The sequence below is a fragment of the Candida theae genome (genome assembly GCF_024610275.1).
Source record: "Candida theae strain CBS 12239 chromosome Unknown scaffold93, whole genome shotgun sequence".
In the NCBI taxonomy this organism is placed as follows: domain Eukaryota; kingdom Fungi; phylum Ascomycota; class Pichiomycetes; order Serinales; family Debaryomycetaceae; genus Lodderomyces; species Lodderomyces theae.
The window spans coordinates 1-20,671 of NW_026261336.1; the positions used below are offsets into that span (position 1 = coordinate 1).

The 20,671-nt window shown below is 40.5% G+C and overlaps 9 protein-coding genes across 9 annotated transcripts; 4 read left to right on the forward strand and 5 right to left on the reverse strand. All coding sequences in view use genetic code 12, as the record gives it.

Moving 5' to 3' along the window:
• Nucleotides 1–423: 423 nt before the first annotated feature.
• Nucleotides 424–3,063, reverse strand: KGF57_000243 (MSM1; the record flags this gene model as incomplete). The annotated part of the gene is made up of 2 exons (XM_051751740.1): nt 424–2,107; nt 2,414–3,063. Coding segments are annotated over 2 exons (2,334 nt in total), but the record flags the coding sequence as incomplete, so codon positions are not given.
• A 403-nt stretch (nt 3,064–3,466) lies between these two features.
• SRP101 (Signal recognition particle receptor subunit alpha) lies at nt 3,467–5,080 on the forward strand (the record flags this gene model as incomplete). The annotated part of the gene is made up of 1 exon (XM_051751751.1): nt 3,467–5,080. One exon carries the CDS (start codon nt 3,467–3,469, stop codon nt 5,078–5,080), a length of 1,614 nt encoding a protein of 537 aa, XP_051611238.1.
• A 319-nt stretch (nt 5,081–5,399) lies between these two features.
• Nucleotides 5,400–6,447, reverse strand: CNB1 (calcineurin regulatory subunit B; the record flags this gene model as incomplete). The annotated part of the gene is made up of 2 exons (XM_051751762.1): nt 5,400–5,884; nt 6,420–6,447. The coding sequence occupies 2 exons, from the start codon at nt 6,445–6,447 to the stop codon at nt 5,400–5,402; spliced, it is 513 nt and encodes a 170-aa protein (XP_051611239.1).
• An 88-nt stretch (nt 6,448–6,535) lies between these two features.
• KGF57_000246 (putative glycosylphosphatidylinositol-alpha 1,2 mannosyltransferase) lies at nt 6,536–8,020 on the reverse strand (the record flags this gene model as incomplete). Its single annotated transcript, XM_051751773.1, has 1 exon — nt 6,536–8,020. One exon carries the CDS (start codon nt 8,018–8,020, stop codon nt 6,536–6,538), a length of 1,485 nt encoding a protein of 494 aa, XP_051611240.1.
• Nucleotides 8,021–10,765: 2,745 nt separating this feature from the next.
• Nucleotides 10,766–14,659, forward strand: KGF57_000247 (uncharacterized protein; the record flags this gene model as incomplete). Its single annotated transcript, XM_051751784.1, has 1 exon — nt 10,766–14,659. The coding sequence occupies one exon, from the start codon at nt 10,766–10,768 to the stop codon at nt 14,657–14,659; it is 3,894 nt and encodes a 1,297-aa protein (XP_051611241.1).
• Nucleotides 14,660–14,790: 131 nt separating this feature from the next.
• Nucleotides 14,791–15,135, reverse strand: KGF57_000248 (transcription elongation factor; the record flags this gene model as incomplete). The annotated part of the gene is made up of 1 exon (XM_051751795.1): nt 14,791–15,135. One exon carries the CDS (start codon nt 15,133–15,135, stop codon nt 14,791–14,793), a length of 345 nt encoding a protein of 114 aa, XP_051611242.1.
• Nucleotides 15,136–15,330: 195 nt separating this feature from the next.
• KGF57_000249 (membrane insertase) lies at nt 15,331–16,308 on the forward strand (the record flags this gene model as incomplete). The annotated part of the gene is made up of 1 exon (XM_051751806.1): nt 15,331–16,308. One exon carries the CDS (start codon nt 15,331–15,333, stop codon nt 16,306–16,308), a length of 978 nt encoding a protein of 325 aa, XP_051611243.1.
• Nucleotides 16,309–16,797: 489 nt separating this feature from the next.
• Nucleotides 16,798–17,598, reverse strand: KGF57_000250 (MARVEL domain-containing protein; the record flags this gene model as incomplete). The annotated part of the gene is made up of 1 exon (XM_051751818.1): nt 16,798–17,598. The coding sequence occupies one exon, from the start codon at nt 17,596–17,598 to the stop codon at nt 16,798–16,800; it is 801 nt and encodes a 266-aa protein (XP_051611244.1).
• A 2,308-nt stretch (nt 17,599–19,906) lies between these two features.
• KGF57_000251 (palmitoyl-(protein) hydrolase) lies at nt 19,907–20,605 on the forward strand (the record flags this gene model as incomplete). The annotated part of the gene is made up of 1 exon (XM_051751829.1): nt 19,907–20,605. The coding sequence occupies one exon, from the start codon at nt 19,907–19,909 to the stop codon at nt 20,603–20,605; it is 699 nt and encodes a 232-aa protein (XP_051611245.1).
• Between the last annotated feature and the right edge of the window lie 66 nt (nt 20,606–20,671).

Consider the following 20,671-nt stretch of genomic DNA (forward strand, 5'->3'; position numbering starts at 1 on the left):
GGGAGCTGATTGCCACTGCTCTTGATGATGGTGTGCTCTTCTCAAGGGTAATCCATATTAGGTTGAGACATCTTGATTATGTGGAATTCCATATCCACACACATCGCCAGCGTCAACCTTTGAAGGAAGCAGGCACCATTGTAAGTAGCTTGAGCCTCTTGGAGGTGTATTATGACAGTAAGTGAGTAGCCTGTATAAAAATTTGCAGTGTGAGTCCAAGAAAGAAGGATTGTGAAGTGAAGTGGCTAAAAAATTTTCTTTTTTTAAAGAGGTTTTTATACTGTAATCACCTTTCGAACTAATGAATAGGTTTATACATTATTGCACCGTCTATTTACAAGTACACTAAATATTAGGAAGCATCCCATTTGAAGCACAAATCTCTCACGTCCACTCAGCCCCTTATCCACCCTCCGGTCATACTCTTGACTTGACTTTCTGCAAAGGTGGTTTGTGCAGGCTTGAATTAGAATCTTTTCCGTAATCCAAATCAGCACCTACCTTGGTAAAGTCACTGCTCCGCTTCTCCAAGGCCACATCCAATCTCGTCAACACTTGGTTCGACAAGACGGGCATCACCGGTTGGATCAAAATGGACAGAATACGCATTGCTTCAGCACAGAGGTAAACAAAGTAGTTGACCAATAGTTGGTATTGGGTTGCTGTCTCTTCATTGATTTGCGAATCTTTGATGGCTGTTACGTATAACCACGGTTCCGCCACTTGAAACATTTGGTTAGCTTGATTAATCACTCCCCACCAGAGCTGTATTGCTCTGATGTAGTCAAAGTTTGTGAATTTCTCATCCATTTCGCGATAAACATTGTCTAAACTCTCTTTTAGCTCCGTTGACAATTTCAATATAGTACCCACATTTCCCTTCTTCAAACAAGCACGGCTGATCAAATCTTCAATATTCTTAAATTCGCCATTCTTTGCTTGCCTCACTGATTGTGCAATGTCAAACAGTTTCCCACCAATTCTGGACAACAAGTTGCAGTATTTTCCAACAAGTGCATCCCGGCTCCTTTGTAGCAAAGCCTCGCTAAACTTGCAATCATCGTCTATGTTGGAGTTTTCCGTAAGAAAAAAACGAACGGGATCAACTCCATAATACTCGCTCAACTCTATCGGTTCCACAACATTTCCTAAACTCTTGCTCATTTTGAACCCTTCACATAGCCAATGCGAATGGACCACAACTTGTTTTGGTGGCTCAATGTTTGCTGCCATCAAGAATATGGGCCAGTAAATGCAATGGAATCGAATGATATCCTTGCCTATAATGTGAGTTGCTGGCCATGGACTGTTCTCAAGAGTGACGTATCGACTTCCATCTTTTGCAAAACCTCTTGGAAACCCAGTAGCAGTGAGGTAATTTAGCAACGCATCAAACCAAACGTAAATCTTTTGCGATTGATCATTGGGGACATCAATCCCCCATTTTAATCGCAAAGAAGGACGCGAAACCGAGAGATCGGGTAATTTGGCACTCATCAATTCATTGAGAATAAACTTATACCGGTGGTTTGGTTTGATAAACTGAGGATTTTGCTTCAAGTAGTCAATCAAGTGCTGCTGAAATGACGAAAGTTTGAAAAAGTAGTTGGTTTCCGTTTCATACACCACTTCATTTCTTGACTCTATGGAAACTTTGACTTTTTTGCCATTTTTTTCAATCTCTTCGATACTCGATTCAGGATAAAACGTTTCATCACTGACGCAATACCACCCACTGTGTGTTCCTTTATAGATATAGCCCTTTTCCATCATCATGTTCCAAAAGTTTTGTGCTAGTTCAACATGATCCGTATCCGTAGTTCGAATGAATCTGTCGTATTTGATATTAAATTTCGATGCCAACAATTTAAAATTGTTGGAAACCTTGTCAACCAACTCTTTTGGTTCGACACCAAGCTTCTCGGCTGTGTTTTGGATTTTCAAGCCGTGCTCATCTGTCCCGGTTAGAAAATATGTGCGCTTCGCAGGGTCCAATTTCTCCCATCTGATTCTCGTATCTGCAATCATCATCGAGTATAAGTGGCCAATATGCGGCGCAGCATTGACATAGAATATGGGCGTTGTAACATAGAATGGCTTGGACAGACTGTATCGCTTCCACGATAAGGAACATCGTAGTCTCATTGTGTGGTTTGGTTCTCAGTTCGTGGTTGAGTTGGCATAGAGATTCAGAGTATACACTCTAAAAGCACCACGCGATTTTTCCCACTCAGCGTCAAAAACCGGAGTGAGTGTCAACAAACTGTACACAATTGGGTCTACACCAATTGTACAAGTAAATAAATAGTACTCTACACATAAGTATACTCTGTTATATTCCTGTTCACTTCCATATCAACTGATCTCCGTCTTTTCTACAAATATAGCCATGAGTGCAAACACAGTGTAAAACATACACAACGGATAAGCAATCAAAGGTCTAACATTGTGCAACTTCAATACTGAGACAAAGAATCCACTAGCTGAGTAAGTGCACCATAAGACAGCAACTGCACTGAGTACGTAGCCTACCAAGTTGTCCAAATTGGCCACCACACCAACAACACTAATCAACACCAACGGTAACAAACAGTACCCAATCACTGAAGCTGAACGACTAAGATCAATTTGAGTGTCATTACTCATGAACTTGAACAAATAATGCAAGCTCACTGTACCAAATAACCCAACCCCATAAATGTATCCAAACTGTACCTTACCCGCCAACAAAAGCAATGTACCAAACAATAGCACAAACAAGATGGGTCCTGCCAAATCAGAGTCAGCCATAATGTCACTAGGTATATCCTTCATCAATGGGTTCAAGACCACTAGCGTCTTTGATTTTATATGCAGAAAATTTATGCCCAACTCTTCGAGTAATGGCGGCTCACCGGGATATCCCAGAGTACCAAACGCAGCAAGAAGCCCCGGAGTCAATTCTCCTCCTCCCATTGTGCCACTCACATCGTTGTTGAATCCCATATCCATTGAGCCCATGCTATTGACAGGTATTGATGGTTGTGCTTGTTGATAGGAATAGTTGGATTGATAAAATTGCATGTTTTGAGGGCTATTCACTTGCGGTTGATAATATGCCATCTTTTAGTTTATATGCTGATATTTGAGACAAACAGGGTGTGTAGAAAAAAAAATGTGTGTGTGTGTGTGTGGGGTAATACTCTATCTGGATGTAATGTCGTCTACGTGGGTGTAATATTATACTTGAAGGTGTGTGTTGTTACTTTATATTGCTAGCAACTAGTTGAACCGTTTGTAAGATCAAAAACACTTTTTTCCTCTTTCTCTCTGAATTTATTCCATATTCCTCTTTTTTTTTTTTTTTTTTCTACGTTGTTTTTCATTTTTCATATATTGAATAGTGTAGACCCTGTCATTCAAACAATCAAGATACACTACACACTCGCCAGTGAAAAGGTTACCACCCACACCTTTTTTTTTTCCCATGTCTCAGTCATTAATTATATTCAGACCATCGGGCAAGGTCGAGTATCAGTACAATAACAAAATTACTCCATTCAATGACTTTATCTCCACCTTGATTAACGAAACTCAAATTGATTTGGATCAAAATTTCACCACCGATACCATAAATCAAAAACGTTTCTACTGCTACCACAAGGAGAATGTGTATGTGGTACTATACTTTGACGCTATTACCACAATAAACAGCGATAAAATAAAGCAAGCACTTGTAGGGGTTTACAAAACTTTTAAGAAATTTAAAGAATCACACAACCTAGAAGAAAATAAGTTCCATAGCTTGGTCGATCTACAATTCAATAACTTGATGAAGTCAAAGCAAAATGTTGAAGAACAACTGGCAACTACTAAAGAAGTCAAGAACTCCATCAACGGACCGAAAAATGTAAGCAAGCAAACGCCACCACCTACCCAAAAACAAGCATCGTCAAAGAAAATGAGAAAGTGGGATAATAGTGGTGAAATGGTTGATTACGCCGACCAGAAAGTATTGGACTACTCGGCCAATCAAGGTCAAGATGTATCTGCACAGCCAAACCAGATGAAGGTGAACAGTGAAGCTGCCTTTACAAGAGACAGTGATTTGGTCTTGGTGAATGAGTTGAATGACATATTAAATGAATCCGACGAAGATGATGAGGATGAAACGCAAAGTAAGCAGTCTGGTTTTTTTGGCAAAATTGGGTCTTATTTCGGTGGTGCCATTGATGTCGACGAGGTTTCCAAAAAATTTAATGAACAGTTGATGTCCAAAAATATAGCTCCCAGTACAGCCAAAACCATTATTGATAAACTCAAGTCAAGGCTTTCAGGCAAAAAAGTGAATATGACCACTTATAAACAAACTTTGGTTGACGAACTCACCAAGATTCTTACCCCAAACGTGTCAACGGATTTATTGTATGAGATCAAAAGAAATGACACAGGAAGACCTTATGTTATATCGGTTGTGGGTGTGAATGGGGTTGGAAAATCAACCAATCTTGCTAAATTGGCTTATTGGTTTCTCCAAAATAATCTCAACGTGCTAATATGTGCCTGCGATACTTTTAGGTCGGGAGCAGTGGAGCAATTGAAGGTTCACGTAAATAACCTTGACAGATTGAATTCAGAACATGCCAACAAGTCGAAGATTGCCTTGTTTGAGAAGGGTTATGGTAGTGGTGACCATGTGGTACAAACTGCCAAATCAGCCATACAATATGCCACAGAAGAACACTTTGACGTGGTGTTGATCGATACCGCTGGAAGAACTCATTCCAATGCTAAGTTGATGGCACCATTAAAGAAGTTTGGAGATGCTGCTAATCCAAACAAGATTATCATGGTGGGAGAGGCGTTGGTCGGTACTGATTCTGTTGAACAGGCAATAAACTTCAACAACGCATTTGGAAATAGGAGAAATTTGGACTTTTTCATTATATCAAAGGTTGATACGGTGGGCGATTTGGTGGGAACAATGATCAATATGGTTATGGCTACCAAAGTGCCCATATTGTTTGTGGGTACAGGACAAACGTATACCGATATCAAGAGGTTGAGTGTAAAGCAAGTTGTAGACATGTTGACCAAGTGAGAGGCTGGACAGGTCAAGGTTGTAGTTGAAACTATACCGGTAAAGTAAATACTTAATGCGTAATTTTGATGAGAAGGATGCGTACATTGAATACTATGTAGGACTGAGTCCACAGTGGACTGTCATACGATTAAGCGACAGGATTAGTTGTTCTGCTGATAGAAAGGTCCACATACTTTTAAAAAGGCTATGTGACATACAACATTGTACACCCCGTTTTTGTTCTTCCCTTATTGCGAAAAAGAACTACTCGGCAATGTCAGTTTCAACTTCCTCTGCCGCTGTATTTACCCTTATAGCCATAGCACGCACTATGCTCTTAAAACATGTTCAAGGTCATTGTGTTGGCAATGGAATTATTATCAACCGCTTTTCGAAACTCCTCAAAGTTCAATTTACCATCGCCGTCAGCATCAGCTTCCATAATGGTCTTGTCCACAATTTGCTGTAACTCTTCATCTTGCAAATTCTTCCCCACCATCATCTTCATCACTATAAATAACTCTCCATTACCAATATAACCATCGCGATCAATGTCGTATATGTTGAATGCAAATTTCAACTTTTCTAAATTGGATGATTTACCACTAAAGGCAGATAATCCAGTTATGAACTCTTGGAAATCTATTTTCCCATCACCATCCTTATCAAACACATTCATCAATCGTGACGCCAATGGGTTTGATGATATACCCGGGATTGACAAAAACTCATTCGTGTCGATTTCTCCTGATCCATCTTTATCTAGTTTCATGAACCGCTTTCTCAATCTATCAATCTCTTCCACGCTGAAGTTTGTATCCTCTACAAACTCATTTAGTATGCTTGATGATGCTCCCATAGTGGCTACCGGTGTTGTTTGCTTTGCTGTAGGTGTGTTAATTAACGGTGTAGTTTTTGGTGACAGTTTATGTGTGGAGAGGCGCAGACATTTGAAAACTAGCATAATGTTTGGTTGGTAGCGCATAGAGTCATTCTCAAGACTGCATCAACGTAGCATGTCAGGTCTTACATTAAGAGCCATACACACTACCGAGAAGAACACCCCTCACGTGCCCTTGATGTTACGTCAGAAGTCACTGTCCGGCAATGCAACACTCTCTGTCTTTCTCAACGAAACATGATTTGTTTGACTAAAAACATAGAAGAAATATGACTCATTTGACAGGGTAAACTTGCACTGCTATACAATTGGGTATTTACAGCTTTTGATGCATATTCTGAGTTCGAATCATTAGTACTGTGGTCCCTCCTTCGTAAAACTTTAACAAGAAATTTTTCAGTTTCCATAAAACATTATCTTTGCCAATCCAACTTCATAAACTACGTTACTCGTCACCAATGGTACCTTGTTTCCGTAATTCCATCTCAATGAGTCAAAACGAAAAAAACGCGGAAAATTAAATCACTCGTCCCGGTCTAGTCCGCTGGTGGTATTGCATCTACCTTGACAGCTTATGTCAAAGCCACTTTTTGCCCTTGATCGCCGACTCTCTTGTAAATCATTAAGTCGCCCCTTCGCCGACTATCCCAGTGGAAATAACTATTAAAGTATCGCTTGTATAGGATATAATCGCTCAACTCCTGCTCGATCACTGTTTTCAATGGCGAAAACACGACAAGATATTCCGGATACGCCAAGGTTGAACCGAGGTTATCTTTGATGAATGATTGCGGATCATCATAAAATACATCAGATTGATCTCTATACGAATGGAGCTCTCCCAATGACGGATTATTCAAGTGGAGTGGCGGCTCACATGTCAAAAACCACGCCTGTAGATCAGGATTGTGCAAGTTGCTTTGCCATGGAGTTGAATGACAGGGTGTCAAAAACCCAAACGAGGACTGTTTGTGGGTATTCATGAAATTCATGATATCAATAGCCCCCTTCTCATTAACGTTGCTGAAGAAAAGTGCAATGGCAAAGTTCAATAAGACTACAATTGGCACCAATCGCTTGGCTCTTCTTAGCTTTTGATAGCCACGAGCTGCATAGTAGAGCATGATTGGCTGTAGTGGCATAATAAAGCGAAACTCTTTGTGTTGAATCAAGGAAAACCCCACCAAATAGACTAAACAGCTGAATTGTAGGATGTCTTTGCGCAAGCCATACAACATCAAAGGCAAATAAAGCATCATCATCAATGGAATTGCTTGAAAGATATAGAAATGCCACGGCGCAACACCATAGAACATAGACAAGTTCTTAACCACATTGAAATGGAGGAAATTGTAAATTGGTATAGTGAATTCTTGGTAAAAGTAATGGTCAAGAGCAACAGATATTGAAAATAGCACAAACACTTCCAATACCGAATACACGATCCACCTAAGATTGAAAAGTTGCCTTTTTAAAAGCATAATACCCAAAGGTGCCCATAGCAACACATTAGTGGGTCGTATGATACAGCTAAGAAAGCCAAATCCTAAGCTGAGGTACCAATTATAACCACCCGTTTTCCCTTTCCATGGCCAATACCTCAACGTACATATAGTCAAACACGTCTCCAAATTGTTTGAGAAAGACCTCGTCAAAACATACCAATTAAACGGGTTTAACAAAGACAACATTAATGTGGTACGCGCCAAACGGCTGTCTTGAGAATACACTTGAACAAAACGAAATAGTTGGTATTCAGTGATTGTTGCAATCGCACAATTGATTAATTTCGGCACGATCCAGATTAAAAGTTCATTTTCTTGGGCTACCCAATACCCCAATGAGTAAATCAAAGGGTGTATTGACGATCGCAATTTCGCATCCCATTCCCATGTGAGGTATCCGTACCCGTAAACGAAATTATGAGCTGGCTCTAAACACTGATAAAACTCGTCTGCTTGGAAAAATGTTTGTATCGATATAGCATTGACTAGTCGGATTATGAATATTATGCAGAATAGTTGGATGTGAGACTGTGTTTTAACTCGTGGATACATCTAAGGCCGATGTTTCTGTCAACTCTATGAATTTGAATGACACGACATTACTTTTTGGTAAGGTAAAAAGGACCGAGCTCAGCACTCGCAGAAAAAAGTTGATAAATCCTTAGCACTCAATTTTAGGACAAAATTTGAAAATTTCGCCGCAAATTAGAGGCGCCAAAAGGAAAGTTTCGTCCATACATTCTCAACCATCCACAACCTATTCCTAGGATCTCGATAACGAAATACCTGTGACATGATGAAGAAGAAACATTCTTTCTCGTACAAGAGGGATTGAGTGAGACAGCCACTATACACTCTTTCCATCACGAAACAGCTTGTACTTGCCTTTGGCGCCGGCTTTCTTCAACAACTTACAGAATTCTACCATGGAAATAAGTCTCCGCCCCTCCTCCTCCTCCTCAGCAGAAGTAGACAATGGTGCTACTATAATGTGGTAACATCAACTGTGATGGTAAGGTGCCCTTGAGAAGAAACTGCCGTGTATGATCAGAGGTGCTTGTCATTTGCTTGTGGCTCGAAGTGGCTTGTTGTTACTTGGTTTGTTGGACAGAGAGTGGACCTTTTGCACACAGTAGTTTACGGTACTTGATAGTGGATAGTCTGCCGTGGTGCCGGAGCATTTTGTGCTAGCTGTTGGCTCTGTGGTTGAGAGAGTAAAGTCTACAATTATCAAGGCATGCATCGGTACTTTCTTGTTTCCATCAGCAAGTACGCGGTATACTGTATTGGAGAATTAGTATTCATCAGCTCAATATCGACAACTTCTACAAGTGACCCATCACAATCACACTAGTGTTGACATGCAGCATGATGTATCATTTCGTTGCATAAAATCTTAGACGGCAGTATGGGAAGTTGTGCCAGAGAGGAGGCTATACCCACCTCCACCAATGGCAACACCTCAGCCAACTGCAATTGTCAGCAGCTTCAATATAATATGGGTAGCAGGAGGGAGTTACCAATAGTGTCTGCACGTGACAAGTTGACCAAAACCCACAGTGCTTGTTGTGTCGTGTGCAAGTTGCAACAATGGTTAGAGAAACAAGTGTTGCGACACGTAATTTGAAGTCTAGGAAGGTCGTGCTTTTAAGCTCTGTTTATGGGCTGTACACTCCTACAAAAGCTCGAGGTCTCTCTCTCTCTCTCCGCCTACTAATATAGTTAGAGCTCTTTATATCAAGATCAGTAACTTCCCTTCGATACTCTAAACGCAATTTTCTGTCATTGTCCCAAAGCTTATATAAATCTGTTAAATTGGGTTTGTCCATTTCTCATTATAGTTAGTGAGAATATGTATAGCCGTTGTCAACTAAAAAGATCTAAACTGACCTTTTTTTTTTCTCCAGTTGACTTTAAATTCTGCTTGCAACTTCGGAGTCTTGCAAAATATTTGGGTTTTTTTGCATATTTTATTGTCAAAATTGCAGCAGTATGAATCCCTTCTTGATTGCGCGAGTTGTCAATGGATGTCTTCTTTGATTCACCATGTGATATTGTAAAGGTTTCTCTATCAAAAAGTACTAGCTACTGATTCCAACCTCGAAAAATGCCACTTGAGTATGGTGTTTCAAATAGTGCAATTATGGACTCCTTAAAAATTGAGAAGAACCCCTAGCAATGAGATATGCTTATCTGTAAAGAATTTTCTGCAGGATGGTATGCTTCCCTTCCTTACATTAAACTAGGGTGGTCTCTCAGTGGCGCTTGAAAAATGTTCTGAATTATGGGAAATTGGCTATTTTTTAGGTGGTGGTGGTATTCACAATTTGTACAAGAAAAGTTAGTGTCGCCAATTCTATGTGTCGCAATTTATGATGTTCATATTTACGACACTGATTGCCCAATTATTGTTTCTTCCAAACAAACTACAACTTAAAAATGATACGTTCAGCTCGTATACTGAATACACCCGTGGTGAATTGAAGAATTAGCAGATCGTGCTGAAATATCTACAAGGTCAACAGAACCTTCTTCGTTTGTTGAGAAACCACCTACGCTAGACCAATTGAGTCGTGCAGTTTGTTCAAAAAACAATTAAATTTGAAATTGTTGAACATAGTTAACAATAAGAGCGCAAAAGGCCGAGCAAAACAGATTCACACACTCCCCTCCAAACAATCTCACAAACGAGTTATGGATGCAACCGTAGATCAAAAAATTTTCAAATGGTTGCAAAAAAATCAGTTCAATCCAGGTCTCATTCACAGCAGAATCCAACAACGGAGTGGTTTTACAGTTTTACTACCGTCGCTGGCCTCAGGGTAGTAAATTTTCTGCAGAGCAAGCACAACACAGAACTCTCATTTACAAGCGTCCTGGTTACTCGTTCGGAAGCTCTGCTTTGAGAGATATCTGAAGAGCAAATGGTTACCCAACCTACAGGTTGAATACTTTTTTTTTTTTTTCCCTTCGGGAGTCGGTTGATGTTTGCCTCTTAACTATGACTAAAATACGTGTCTCCACCAATTCTACCACCAAAAATATCTCGCAAGGTTCAAAAACATTTTGGTACGAAGAAAAAACAAAAACTGTTGTTACTTGGGACTTAGCTGGTCGTACTTAATTTTGCCAACACAATCACTGACTACACATCATTGACTTGAGGGAAAAAGAGAGAGCTCAATACACAGATCTAACCCTGTCCCAGACGAATTGAATAATCATTGTTAACAATAAAGAACTTTTTGTTTTTTTTTTCCTTTTTTTTTTTCTATTTCTTAACAGATCGAAGAAACAATGGCTAGACGCTCCAGACGAATAGACTCAACGGATGAAGAGTCTGAGCCCGAATTTGAAGAAACAGCAACAACTCCAAGAAGAAACAACAAGAGCATTTCGTATAATGAAGACGGAGACAAAGATGTCGCGGATTTCCAAGAACAAGAAAGGACTGAGAACGTATCTGTAGAGGAGGATGAACCGGATAGCGACGATCCCTTCGGAGTTCCCACTTCTCCGGAAAAAGATGACGATAGCGAGGATTATGTCGAGGAATCGGACATTGAGGTTAGAGCAGGTCGCAGAAAGAAAAGAAAGCTCAGCAAAAAGGGAGGGTCAAGAGGAAGATCGCGTAAGGCGCGCGGTGATAGTGATGATGAAGAATTTAGGGATGATGGAGATGATGACGACGAAGAAGATGATTTTACGCTTTCCGATGATGACTTCATTGAGAGGAAAAAAAGGGAAAACTTTATAGTTGAAGATGAGAATGAGTGGGATGACGAAGAGGAGGAATACGGGACTAAACCAAAAAAGAAAAGAGGCCGTCCTAGGAAACAGAGCAGATCAGTATCAGCTGAACCGCGAAGGGCCACAAGATCTGGTAAAGTGTTGCAAGAAGAGGGAGAGTTTGCACTAACCGGCGATGATACTCGTGACGATGGGCAAGATGATGTAGATGATATACAGAGGGAGATTGCTGAACTTTATGACTCGTCTCCAATGCGGGACTCGGAACCATCGCAGCATAAGTTGAGACAAAGAGCCAAAGTCGACTACACCATTCCTCCTCCGATAACGAATGATTTGATGCTTGAAAGGCCGTCAACACCAGTGAATGTGAGGAATAGACGAGGAAGACCAACGAATAAGAGTGAGTTTCGGAAAATCTTGTACCCTACTGCTGGTCCATTTGGTGGAAGCGATGTCATATCTTTATTTGGTACAAACATACCACCTGGTGGAATACCAATGCCCGGTATGACTGATCCGAATAATCTCACTGCAATTGGCCAAAATGTCAGCGACTCTGATAGCTCTGAGGACGACATTGCTCCAATAAACGGTGAAGCGACCATCAGTCGTAAAGAAAAGAAACCTTCCAGATCGGAAGGTAAGTTACTAACTGGCGGCTCGGATGATAAAAAGAAAGTAAAGAATAGTTTGAGCGATACTGATCCTCTTGGAGTGGATATGAATATCGATTTTTCGGTAGTTGGTGGGTTGGATAACTATATCAATCAGCTAAAAGAAATGGTGGCTTTGCCTCTACTTTATCCTGAGTTGTATCAAAATTTTGGAATTACTCCCCCCAGAGGTGTGTTATTTCACGGGCCACCAGGAACAGGTAAGACTTTGATGGCAAGAGCGTTGGCAGCAAACTGCTCTACACCGGAGCGCAAGATTACGTTTTTTATGAGAAAAGGTGCTGACTGTTTGAGTAAGTGGGTCGGAGAAGCTGAGAGACAATTGAGGTTGTTGTTTGAAGAGGCCAAGAACCAACAACCGTCCATCATCTTTTTTGATGAAATTGATGGTTTAGCTCCTGTGAGATCGTCCAAACAGGAACAAATCCACGCTAGTATCGTGTCGACTTTGTTAGCGTTGATGGATGGTATGGACAACAGAGGACAGGTGATTGTTATTGGCGCAACCAATAGACCAGATGCAATTGACCCAGCACTACGAAGACCAGGGAGATTCGATCGTGAATTTTATTTCCCTTTACCTGATATCAATGCAAGAAAGGAGATTTTGACTATCCACACACGCAAATGGAGCCCGAAATTGGATGATTCCTTTTTGGATAATCTTGCCGAGCTCACCAAAGGGTACGGAGGTGCCGACTTACGTGCATTGTGTACAGAAGCTGCATTGAACAGTATTCAAAGGAAGTACCCTCAAATATATGAGACTAATCACAAATTGGCAGTCAAGCCTGAAAAAGTTAAAGTCATAGCTAAGGATTTCATGATGGCCCTTGATAAGATTGTTCCGTCAAGTGCGCGTTCAACCTCGTCCGGGTCTTCTCCATTACCTGACAACTTGAGACCATTGCTAACGGACAGCTTTGAGCAAATAAAATCAAAATTAAAGGATTTAATACCCGTGTCGGTGAGTGTTGCTGGGCGCAAGAAACTAACCACTTTGGAAGAGGCCAAGTATCTCGATCCCACTGTGCATGACAAGGATGGAGGGTTTGGCAAGCAACAGTTGTTGAAGAATTTGGAAAACGCGAGAATCTGCAGACCACACTTGTTAGTCAGTGGTGAAGAAGGGAATGGGCAACAGTATTTGAGTGCAGCTGTACTCAATTACTTGGAAGGGTTTCAAGTCCAGTCTCTAGATCTTGGAACAATGTTTGGCGATTCCACGAGGACAACAGAACTGGCCATCATACAAGCATTTATTGAAGCTCGCAGACACCAGCCTGCTATAATATTGATTCCCAACATTGATGTATGGTATCTGATTCTCCCAGACTCCTCAAAGGCAACATTGTCGAGTCTTTTGAGAGGATTGCGCAGCAATGAGAAGATATTGTTGCTAGGTTTTTCCGAAACACCATTGTATCATTTGGATGACAGAATCAAGTATCTATTTGGGTTGGAGAATTCATCAAACAATGTCGTATTGCAAAACCCAACAAAGCTGGCAAGAAAAGAGTTTTTCCTGACGGTTTGGAAGACTATTTTGATGAAGCCGTATGAGTTTGTTAATGATTTACAAAATAGACCCAAGAGGAAATTGAAGCAATTGAAAATTGTCGAAACTGTGTCCAATTTGTCCGATCAAGAATTCATCAAGAGGAAACAAAAGGAGCAAGAGTATAATGATACTAAATTGAAGAACACCTTAAAGATTAAACTAGCAAGTTTGATGGATTTGTTTAAGGTGAGGTACAAGAGATTCAAAAAACCAATTGTTGATGAAAACTTGCTTTATCACTTATTTGACCCATCAGTTTTGGAAAACCCACTCAACAATTATCAAGTGTTGTACACTAGATCTGGTGATCCAGGACACGAGAATATGATCACGGAGGTTGCAACAGGAAAGAATTACTACAACATGGATCTTGATACTATAGAGGAGCGATTGTGGAATGGGTTTTATAGCGAACCAAAACAGTTTCTCAAGGACCTCAAATTGATTTTGAAGGATTGCATTACTTCTGGTGACCGGGAACGGATTTTGAAGGCGAATGAAATGATTACGAATGCACAGTTTGGAATAGATGATATCTCAACGCCGGAATTTTTGAAGGCTTGTAAGGAAATGAGAGAGAGGGATAAGGCAAAGCAAGAGAAGGTGTTGAAGGAGTATGAAGCTATCAAGTCAAAGTTTGAAAATGGAACCACAAATCAAGTTGTGAATGACACTGCATTGGTTAATGATGGGGGTGTGGCAGAGGAGACGGTCCAGGATTCTGACTTGAAAACTCTTCGCAATGGGGATGTTCCTCATGAGGAAACTGAGAATGTGACTGTTCCTATGGAAGTGGATGTCAAACATGTCGAGACCAAAGAGACACCAACCAGAGCTGAGAACTCAAGCACTGGTCAACAACAAGGAGGAGACCAAAGAGATTCGAAGTTGGAAGTTGAACCGGTCAACCCTGAATCCAAAGAGGAAAAAAAGGGGAAAGAGGTAGTTGAAGAGGAATCAGAGTCAGAAGCAGAAGATTTGATTGAGATTGACCACTCAAAGGAGTTGATACTCAACAAGGACTTGTTTGACAAACTCAAGAAACAAGTGGTTAAGCTCACGGACCAGTATACTGTTGATAAATTGGAGATGGTGATGGCCCGGTTGATGGATGTCGTATGGACCGATCGAAACGAGTGGGATAAAACCTCGACTTTGGAAAACATTGAAAAGGTGGTTACCTCATTGCAACCTGCACCTTGAGAGCATGCACACACACACACACACAGAGAGAGAGAGAGATACAAATATTTAGAAACCTTGATATAAATTCAATTAGAAAGTTACATAAAGTATAAAACGGCACTCCACAAGCCCTCTGTTTTCTCTTGTCCTCAATCTTCAGCACTGCCATCTCTTGGTCTATACATGACATTTTGCGACTCTAGCTGCTCAATCACAATTGGAGGTAGTTTCCCATTAATCTTGACGGCGTAAAGACCAGGAACAAAACTATCTATCCTGAGCCATCTCGCCACCCATGACTCCTTGCTATCTTCACTCAATGCGACTAGCCCTTCAAAGGATGGCGACGTGCATTCAGTGATGGGGTTGAAGTCCTGGTCCTTGTTCTTGTATTGGAGTAGTCCTTCACAGTTGGGACAGCCTAGAGTTTTGAAGGATTTTACGGGCTGTATTATCCCGCATAGCATGCATGCTCTTTCTGATTTCGTTGACATGGTCTTGGTTTTGGTTTTGGTCTTGGTGGTGGTGGCAGTGGTGGCAGTGGCAGTGGTTATTTAGTATAATGGCGTTGCTGGGTTTCTGTTGGCACTCTTTTTTCCTTCTTGGTCTTTATTTTTTTCTTATTTTCTTTTTTATTTTTTTTTATTTTTTTTTTACCAGAAACATTCGTCACCTTTACTTTAATAACAATGATACGAAGCAGTTGTCGAATAGGAAGACTACATAATCAATTATTATCAAGCCCCTTTAAGGTGTCAACACGGCAGTTTTCATTTGACCACAACGCTATCGTCAATACATTCACACATGCATTTGAAAGTCTACATGAAACCAGCGGACTACCATGGTGGGCCCTAATCCCCATCACCACATTCGCCCTAAGGTCAGTTTGGACGTTGCCATTAGCCATAATACAGCGGAAAAGAATCCAAAAGCAAAGTGCATTGAAACCGATTGTTAGCGCACTAAATCCTATTTTGAAGATGAATTTAGCAAAAAGGGTTCAAAGGGCGAAACAGTTACAACAAGCTTCTTCCTCCACCACCACCGCGACTGATGAGTCAGTCAAGGCTGCACAAGCTCCGTTGGCCAATATGACATATGAGCAGATTTTACTTCTTAGTTCAAAGGAGACGCGAAAGCGCCAGAAACAACTCTTTAAGAAGCACAATGTACAAATATGGAAGAATTTCATCCTACCTACTTTCCAAGTGCCTCTTTGGATTATCATGTCGTTGACCATGAGGGATCTTAGCGGATGGTCCTCATGGGACAACTTACACAACAAGGCCTTGGACCCAAGTTTATACGTTGAGGGTTGTTTATGGTTTCAGGATCTTGCAGTTGCCGATCCCATGCATGTTTTTCCTTTAATTTTGGGTGTTATTTCACTATGCAATGTTGAGTGGACATTTAGGACGTTGGAGCTTTCGAGATTGACGCAGAGGTTAAAGTATCGGCCGAATTTGACTGATGCAGTTGGCAATTTTGCGCGAATGTCGATTGTGTTCATGATGGCTATTTCGATACATGCACCTGCTGCGTTGGTGTTGTATTGGATTTCGTCACAGGTGTTTTCATTGGTTCAGAATGTCGTGTTGGATATTAGGTATCCTATTTCGTTTACGCCAAGGAAGAGATTTGGTGGGGATATCTTGGATGATTGAGGATAATGGTCAGTATGGTGCTTTTTTATGCGCGACAGTTGAGTTGATTCAAGTGTATGTGCAACCTTCAGTGGACACGTGGACTTTGAGTGTTGACTTTACATGAAATGAGTTAATATAGCTTGGGGGGAAATCGATGATAACAGTTAAAAAGACCATTGCGAGAAGTTAAATACATCACCGGAAGCTATAGACGAGAGAATCTTCCTACTTTGCGGAGGGGAAGTCGATGAAGATATTCAGACATTCAAAGATATGAAGTCACTGTTTGTGGCTTGTCCAAAAAAAAAAAAAAGCACTGTCGGCTGCTGTACATATCTTGTAAATAGTTTGTGTCTGTAATACACTTTTGTTGGACTGTCGTCACTCCGAAATCCTATGATTCAATGTAACGAAGAGGAGAAAATTACAGGTGGGAGTAAGGTTTACATAAAAGTATATTAAAGCTACGCCTGCTCATGACCCCTTGCTTGACATGTTCTTTTCTCTTTAGATTTGATGAGTAGGTGGTGGGATCGTACCGTTTGTTCTTGAACCATATTCCAACCCAGCTTGTTGATGATGATCGGATGTATCTGAGCCTTCAGTGACCACCTTTGACTCTTCTTCGCCGTGGGTATTGTATGCATTCTCATCACTGACTCCATTTCCAACAGCCGCTTCATCGTCAAGATGAGGAGCAATGATACCATCATCACCACCATCGGCAACAACACCTTCTTTGCCGACACCAGCAGTATCAGTAAAGTTTAACCCACCAACACCTTTTGAAGTGGTAGCCTCGGCATTGAACACAGTACCCCAATAATAAGTTGTGTTTGTTAACAAGTGATTACTTCCCAAAGTTTTGATTTCAGGAACAAAACTGTACCCAATAAACAATGCCAATTCGAGACTAAACCAAAACCAATTTAATAAAGAAAAGGGCAAGATAGCTTGATACGCACGACAAGTACTTTCAGAATCACGCGAAAAGAACCACCAGTTACAATCACTTGGAAACGCATCAGCAATTGCGGCCCAACCAGCAAGATAAAATACCCAAAAGATGACTTGGACTGCGAAAACCACTGCTGTTGGCGTTTGGTTTGCCAATACTATTGGCGCAATGAATGCCACGTAAGCTATCCAGATGATGTTGAAGATTGCAACCACGAGATTGAAGGAGACACGTGAAATGTTTGCGTTAAAGCCCGCCAATACTCCAGCTGAGAGACCCAAAACGATAACTGCAAATGCACATTCAACGACACGTAATATGATGCTTGTTACTCTTTTGGTAATGTTCATGTTGAAAATGGGTAAAGTTAGCGGTACTCAGGATGTGTAGTAGTGCTGATATAAGGATAGAATGGTACTAAGAACAAAGGTGAAAGTCTACAAAAGGTTTATACAAATTTATTGGGAATCTACGAAATATGGATGTTTATAAATTAAACCCAAGTGGAAAGAGGAGAAGGGGGGGTGTGTGTGTGTGTGTGCTTGTATGAGAACTGTGGTGACTAATTGATCAGCGTTGTGTTTAGTCACCAGGAAAATAGATCAATGTTTGTTACAGTTAGTTTTAAACCAGACAGAACGGAATAGAGTAGAGTAGAGTAGAGTATAGAGCATAAGAAAATTGGTATCTGCATATTGAGTTAAAATGAGGAGAGAGAGAGAGTCACGGCAACTTATGAGAGGGTGTGCGGCTGAGAGGAAGTCAATATTTACATTGTACAAATACTGTGTTGAACTAAGAATCAGGCGGATTTAAAGCAACTAATGTTTTGTGTTTATCTTAAGAGAAGGGAGGGGGGGGGGGGGAAATGGGAAATCTTGAAAAAAAAAAAAGGCTATTTCTGCAGATCATTTTTCTTTTTTTTTATTTTCTTTTCTTCACGACTAAGTAAGTAAGTAAGTAGGTGGTAGTAGTAGTAGTAGTAGTGGCAGCAGCAGTAGTGGCAGCAGCAGTAGTAGCTATAGTATTAAGTAAATTACCAGTGTGATATACACCAAGAAGTACATACATATATACATAGATACATTAGATATAGAGTAGATGTCACTCAAGAGAAAAGTGGAACATAAAACACAAAACACGCATTCGCAAATCTCGTAAACTCCGTAAATGCAAAAGAGAATAATAACATTACGTAAACTTATGAATACTTTCCAACTAATAGTATTTAAATGTAACTAAAGTAACAAAGTAAGCAGTCATGGAAAGTTTGTAACTAAGGTTCGTAACTACGACAATCGTGCATAACACAAACGTATACACCCATATTCAATAAATCTATTGTAAAACTATCATCATAGCAATCACATGCTACCCTGAAACTCTAATTTATCGAACGGGTAGCGCTCAAAACTTTAATTTATTTCGATGAGTGATGACCCATTAACACAAGAAAAAATCTTACAAGATGGTTCAACTTAATGGCTGCACATGAAAAGATAGTATGCTACACTTATCGCATACAAGAGCAGATATACATGTCTCACTTTTACTTTGATAATGAGATGCTATTTTGCAATCAACAGTTAAGCTGCGGAAAGCCACGTTGAGGAAAGAAAAAAAAAAAGAGTGAAGAAGCTATAGGAGAGATACACAGGGATATATGCATGACGAATAGTTTCTGTCAATGTTGTCCCAATGATTTCGTTGTCAAGTTTACCTGATTGAAGTTTTGGAAGAAGTTTTCCATCATCTCAGCTAGCACCAGACGCTCGCACTAGCTCCATTACATTCCAAATTGCACGACATTGCCAAACCCAAATTGTACAGCAAACATATATGTCTATCCACAATGGGCAATACGAGTTGATAGGAAAAAACCAACAGATCCGAAGCAATCCTTTTCAGGCTCCTAAAAAAACCTCAACAACCTCAAAAGCATCAAGTATACCACCATATCTTCGACTACTCTTGTGGGATATTTGGCAAAATTGCACAAGACACAGGAAATTCATAATTTTGAATTGTATAGTCGCAATATGTCCATGATTGAATGCATACTAATCAGGCACTTTGCGGAAATTCGTTATTTTGGACTACTTCGTAACTACGACCCTGACCAACATGGAATAGATACAGGTTACAAGATGCTGCAATACCTTGATCTTTACCATTCTGGTATTGTTCTCATAAACCCTAAGTATATAGTGTATTCTGGCCCCCTCAAGTTGTTTCACATTACTTGTTACAAATATAAACTTGTTGACTTCAAAAGTATTGTCGTGTAATCATTGGTTTTCATGGAAAGTGGAAACTCTTACATAAGAAACCAGAGCTTAACACGTACAGACTGATCATGCCGTGAACAGGTCAAAGTTTAATACAGGGGCTAAGCACTCCTCTTGAACGAAATTTACAGACCCACCATAGTACTACTACTCATATACTCCCCCCCTCCCCTCGTAAACAATACTTTGCGTAATTCACGTGCTAGAGTAAAGTACCGAATGTCACCAAAAACGATTTGTCTGATTCGAGCCGGTAGCGCTCACCATCATATTACCAAAAATAATTCCACTTTTTTGTAGAGTGGTTGCTCTAATTTTCGTTTTGCTTTGATTGAGTGTCCGACTATCTTCATCCTTGCCGCTAGAACAGATGAGTGCCATATCAGCAATAAGGCACAACGCTGCCACAACTCCCGCAAAAGCTGCAATCATATTCTTGCATGGATTGGGTGACACCGGCGAAGGTTGGTCATGGTTGCCACAACTCGTCAATCAAACTAATTTAATCCCCGACTCGCAAGCCATCAATTATGTGTTCCCCAACGCACCTCAAATACCCATTACTGTCAATGGAGGCATGATTATGCCCGGTTGGTTTGATATTTACGAGTTTGGCAACCCAAATGCCAAACAAGATGTCGAAGGATTTTTCAAAAGTTGTCACGTGTTGCAAAGTTTAATTCAGGAACAAATTGACAAGTACCATATCCCGCCTCACAAGATCATTATTGGTGGATTTAGTCAAGGTGCAGCAATATCGTTAGCTGCCGTGTCATTGTTGAGTTACAAGATTGGTGGTGTTGTGGCATTATCTGGATTTTGTGCGGTTGGTGAAGAATTGGAGAAACGGTTGATTAAAGATGTCAATTTCGATACCCCGATTTTCCAAGGACATGGAACCGCTGATCCTATTGTTGCTTATGATTTTGGAAAAAGAACTAGTGAATTATATCAGAAATTGGGATACAAGAATTTGAAATTCAATACTTACCCTGGAGTCGCGCATAGTGCCAGTGAAGAGGAATTGATAGATGTTGTTAAATTTTTAAAAGATATAATAGAGAGATAGGGGACTAATGGTGGAAACTTGTCGAAGATATTATGTACATTAGAATCACAGTAAAAGCTAAACCCC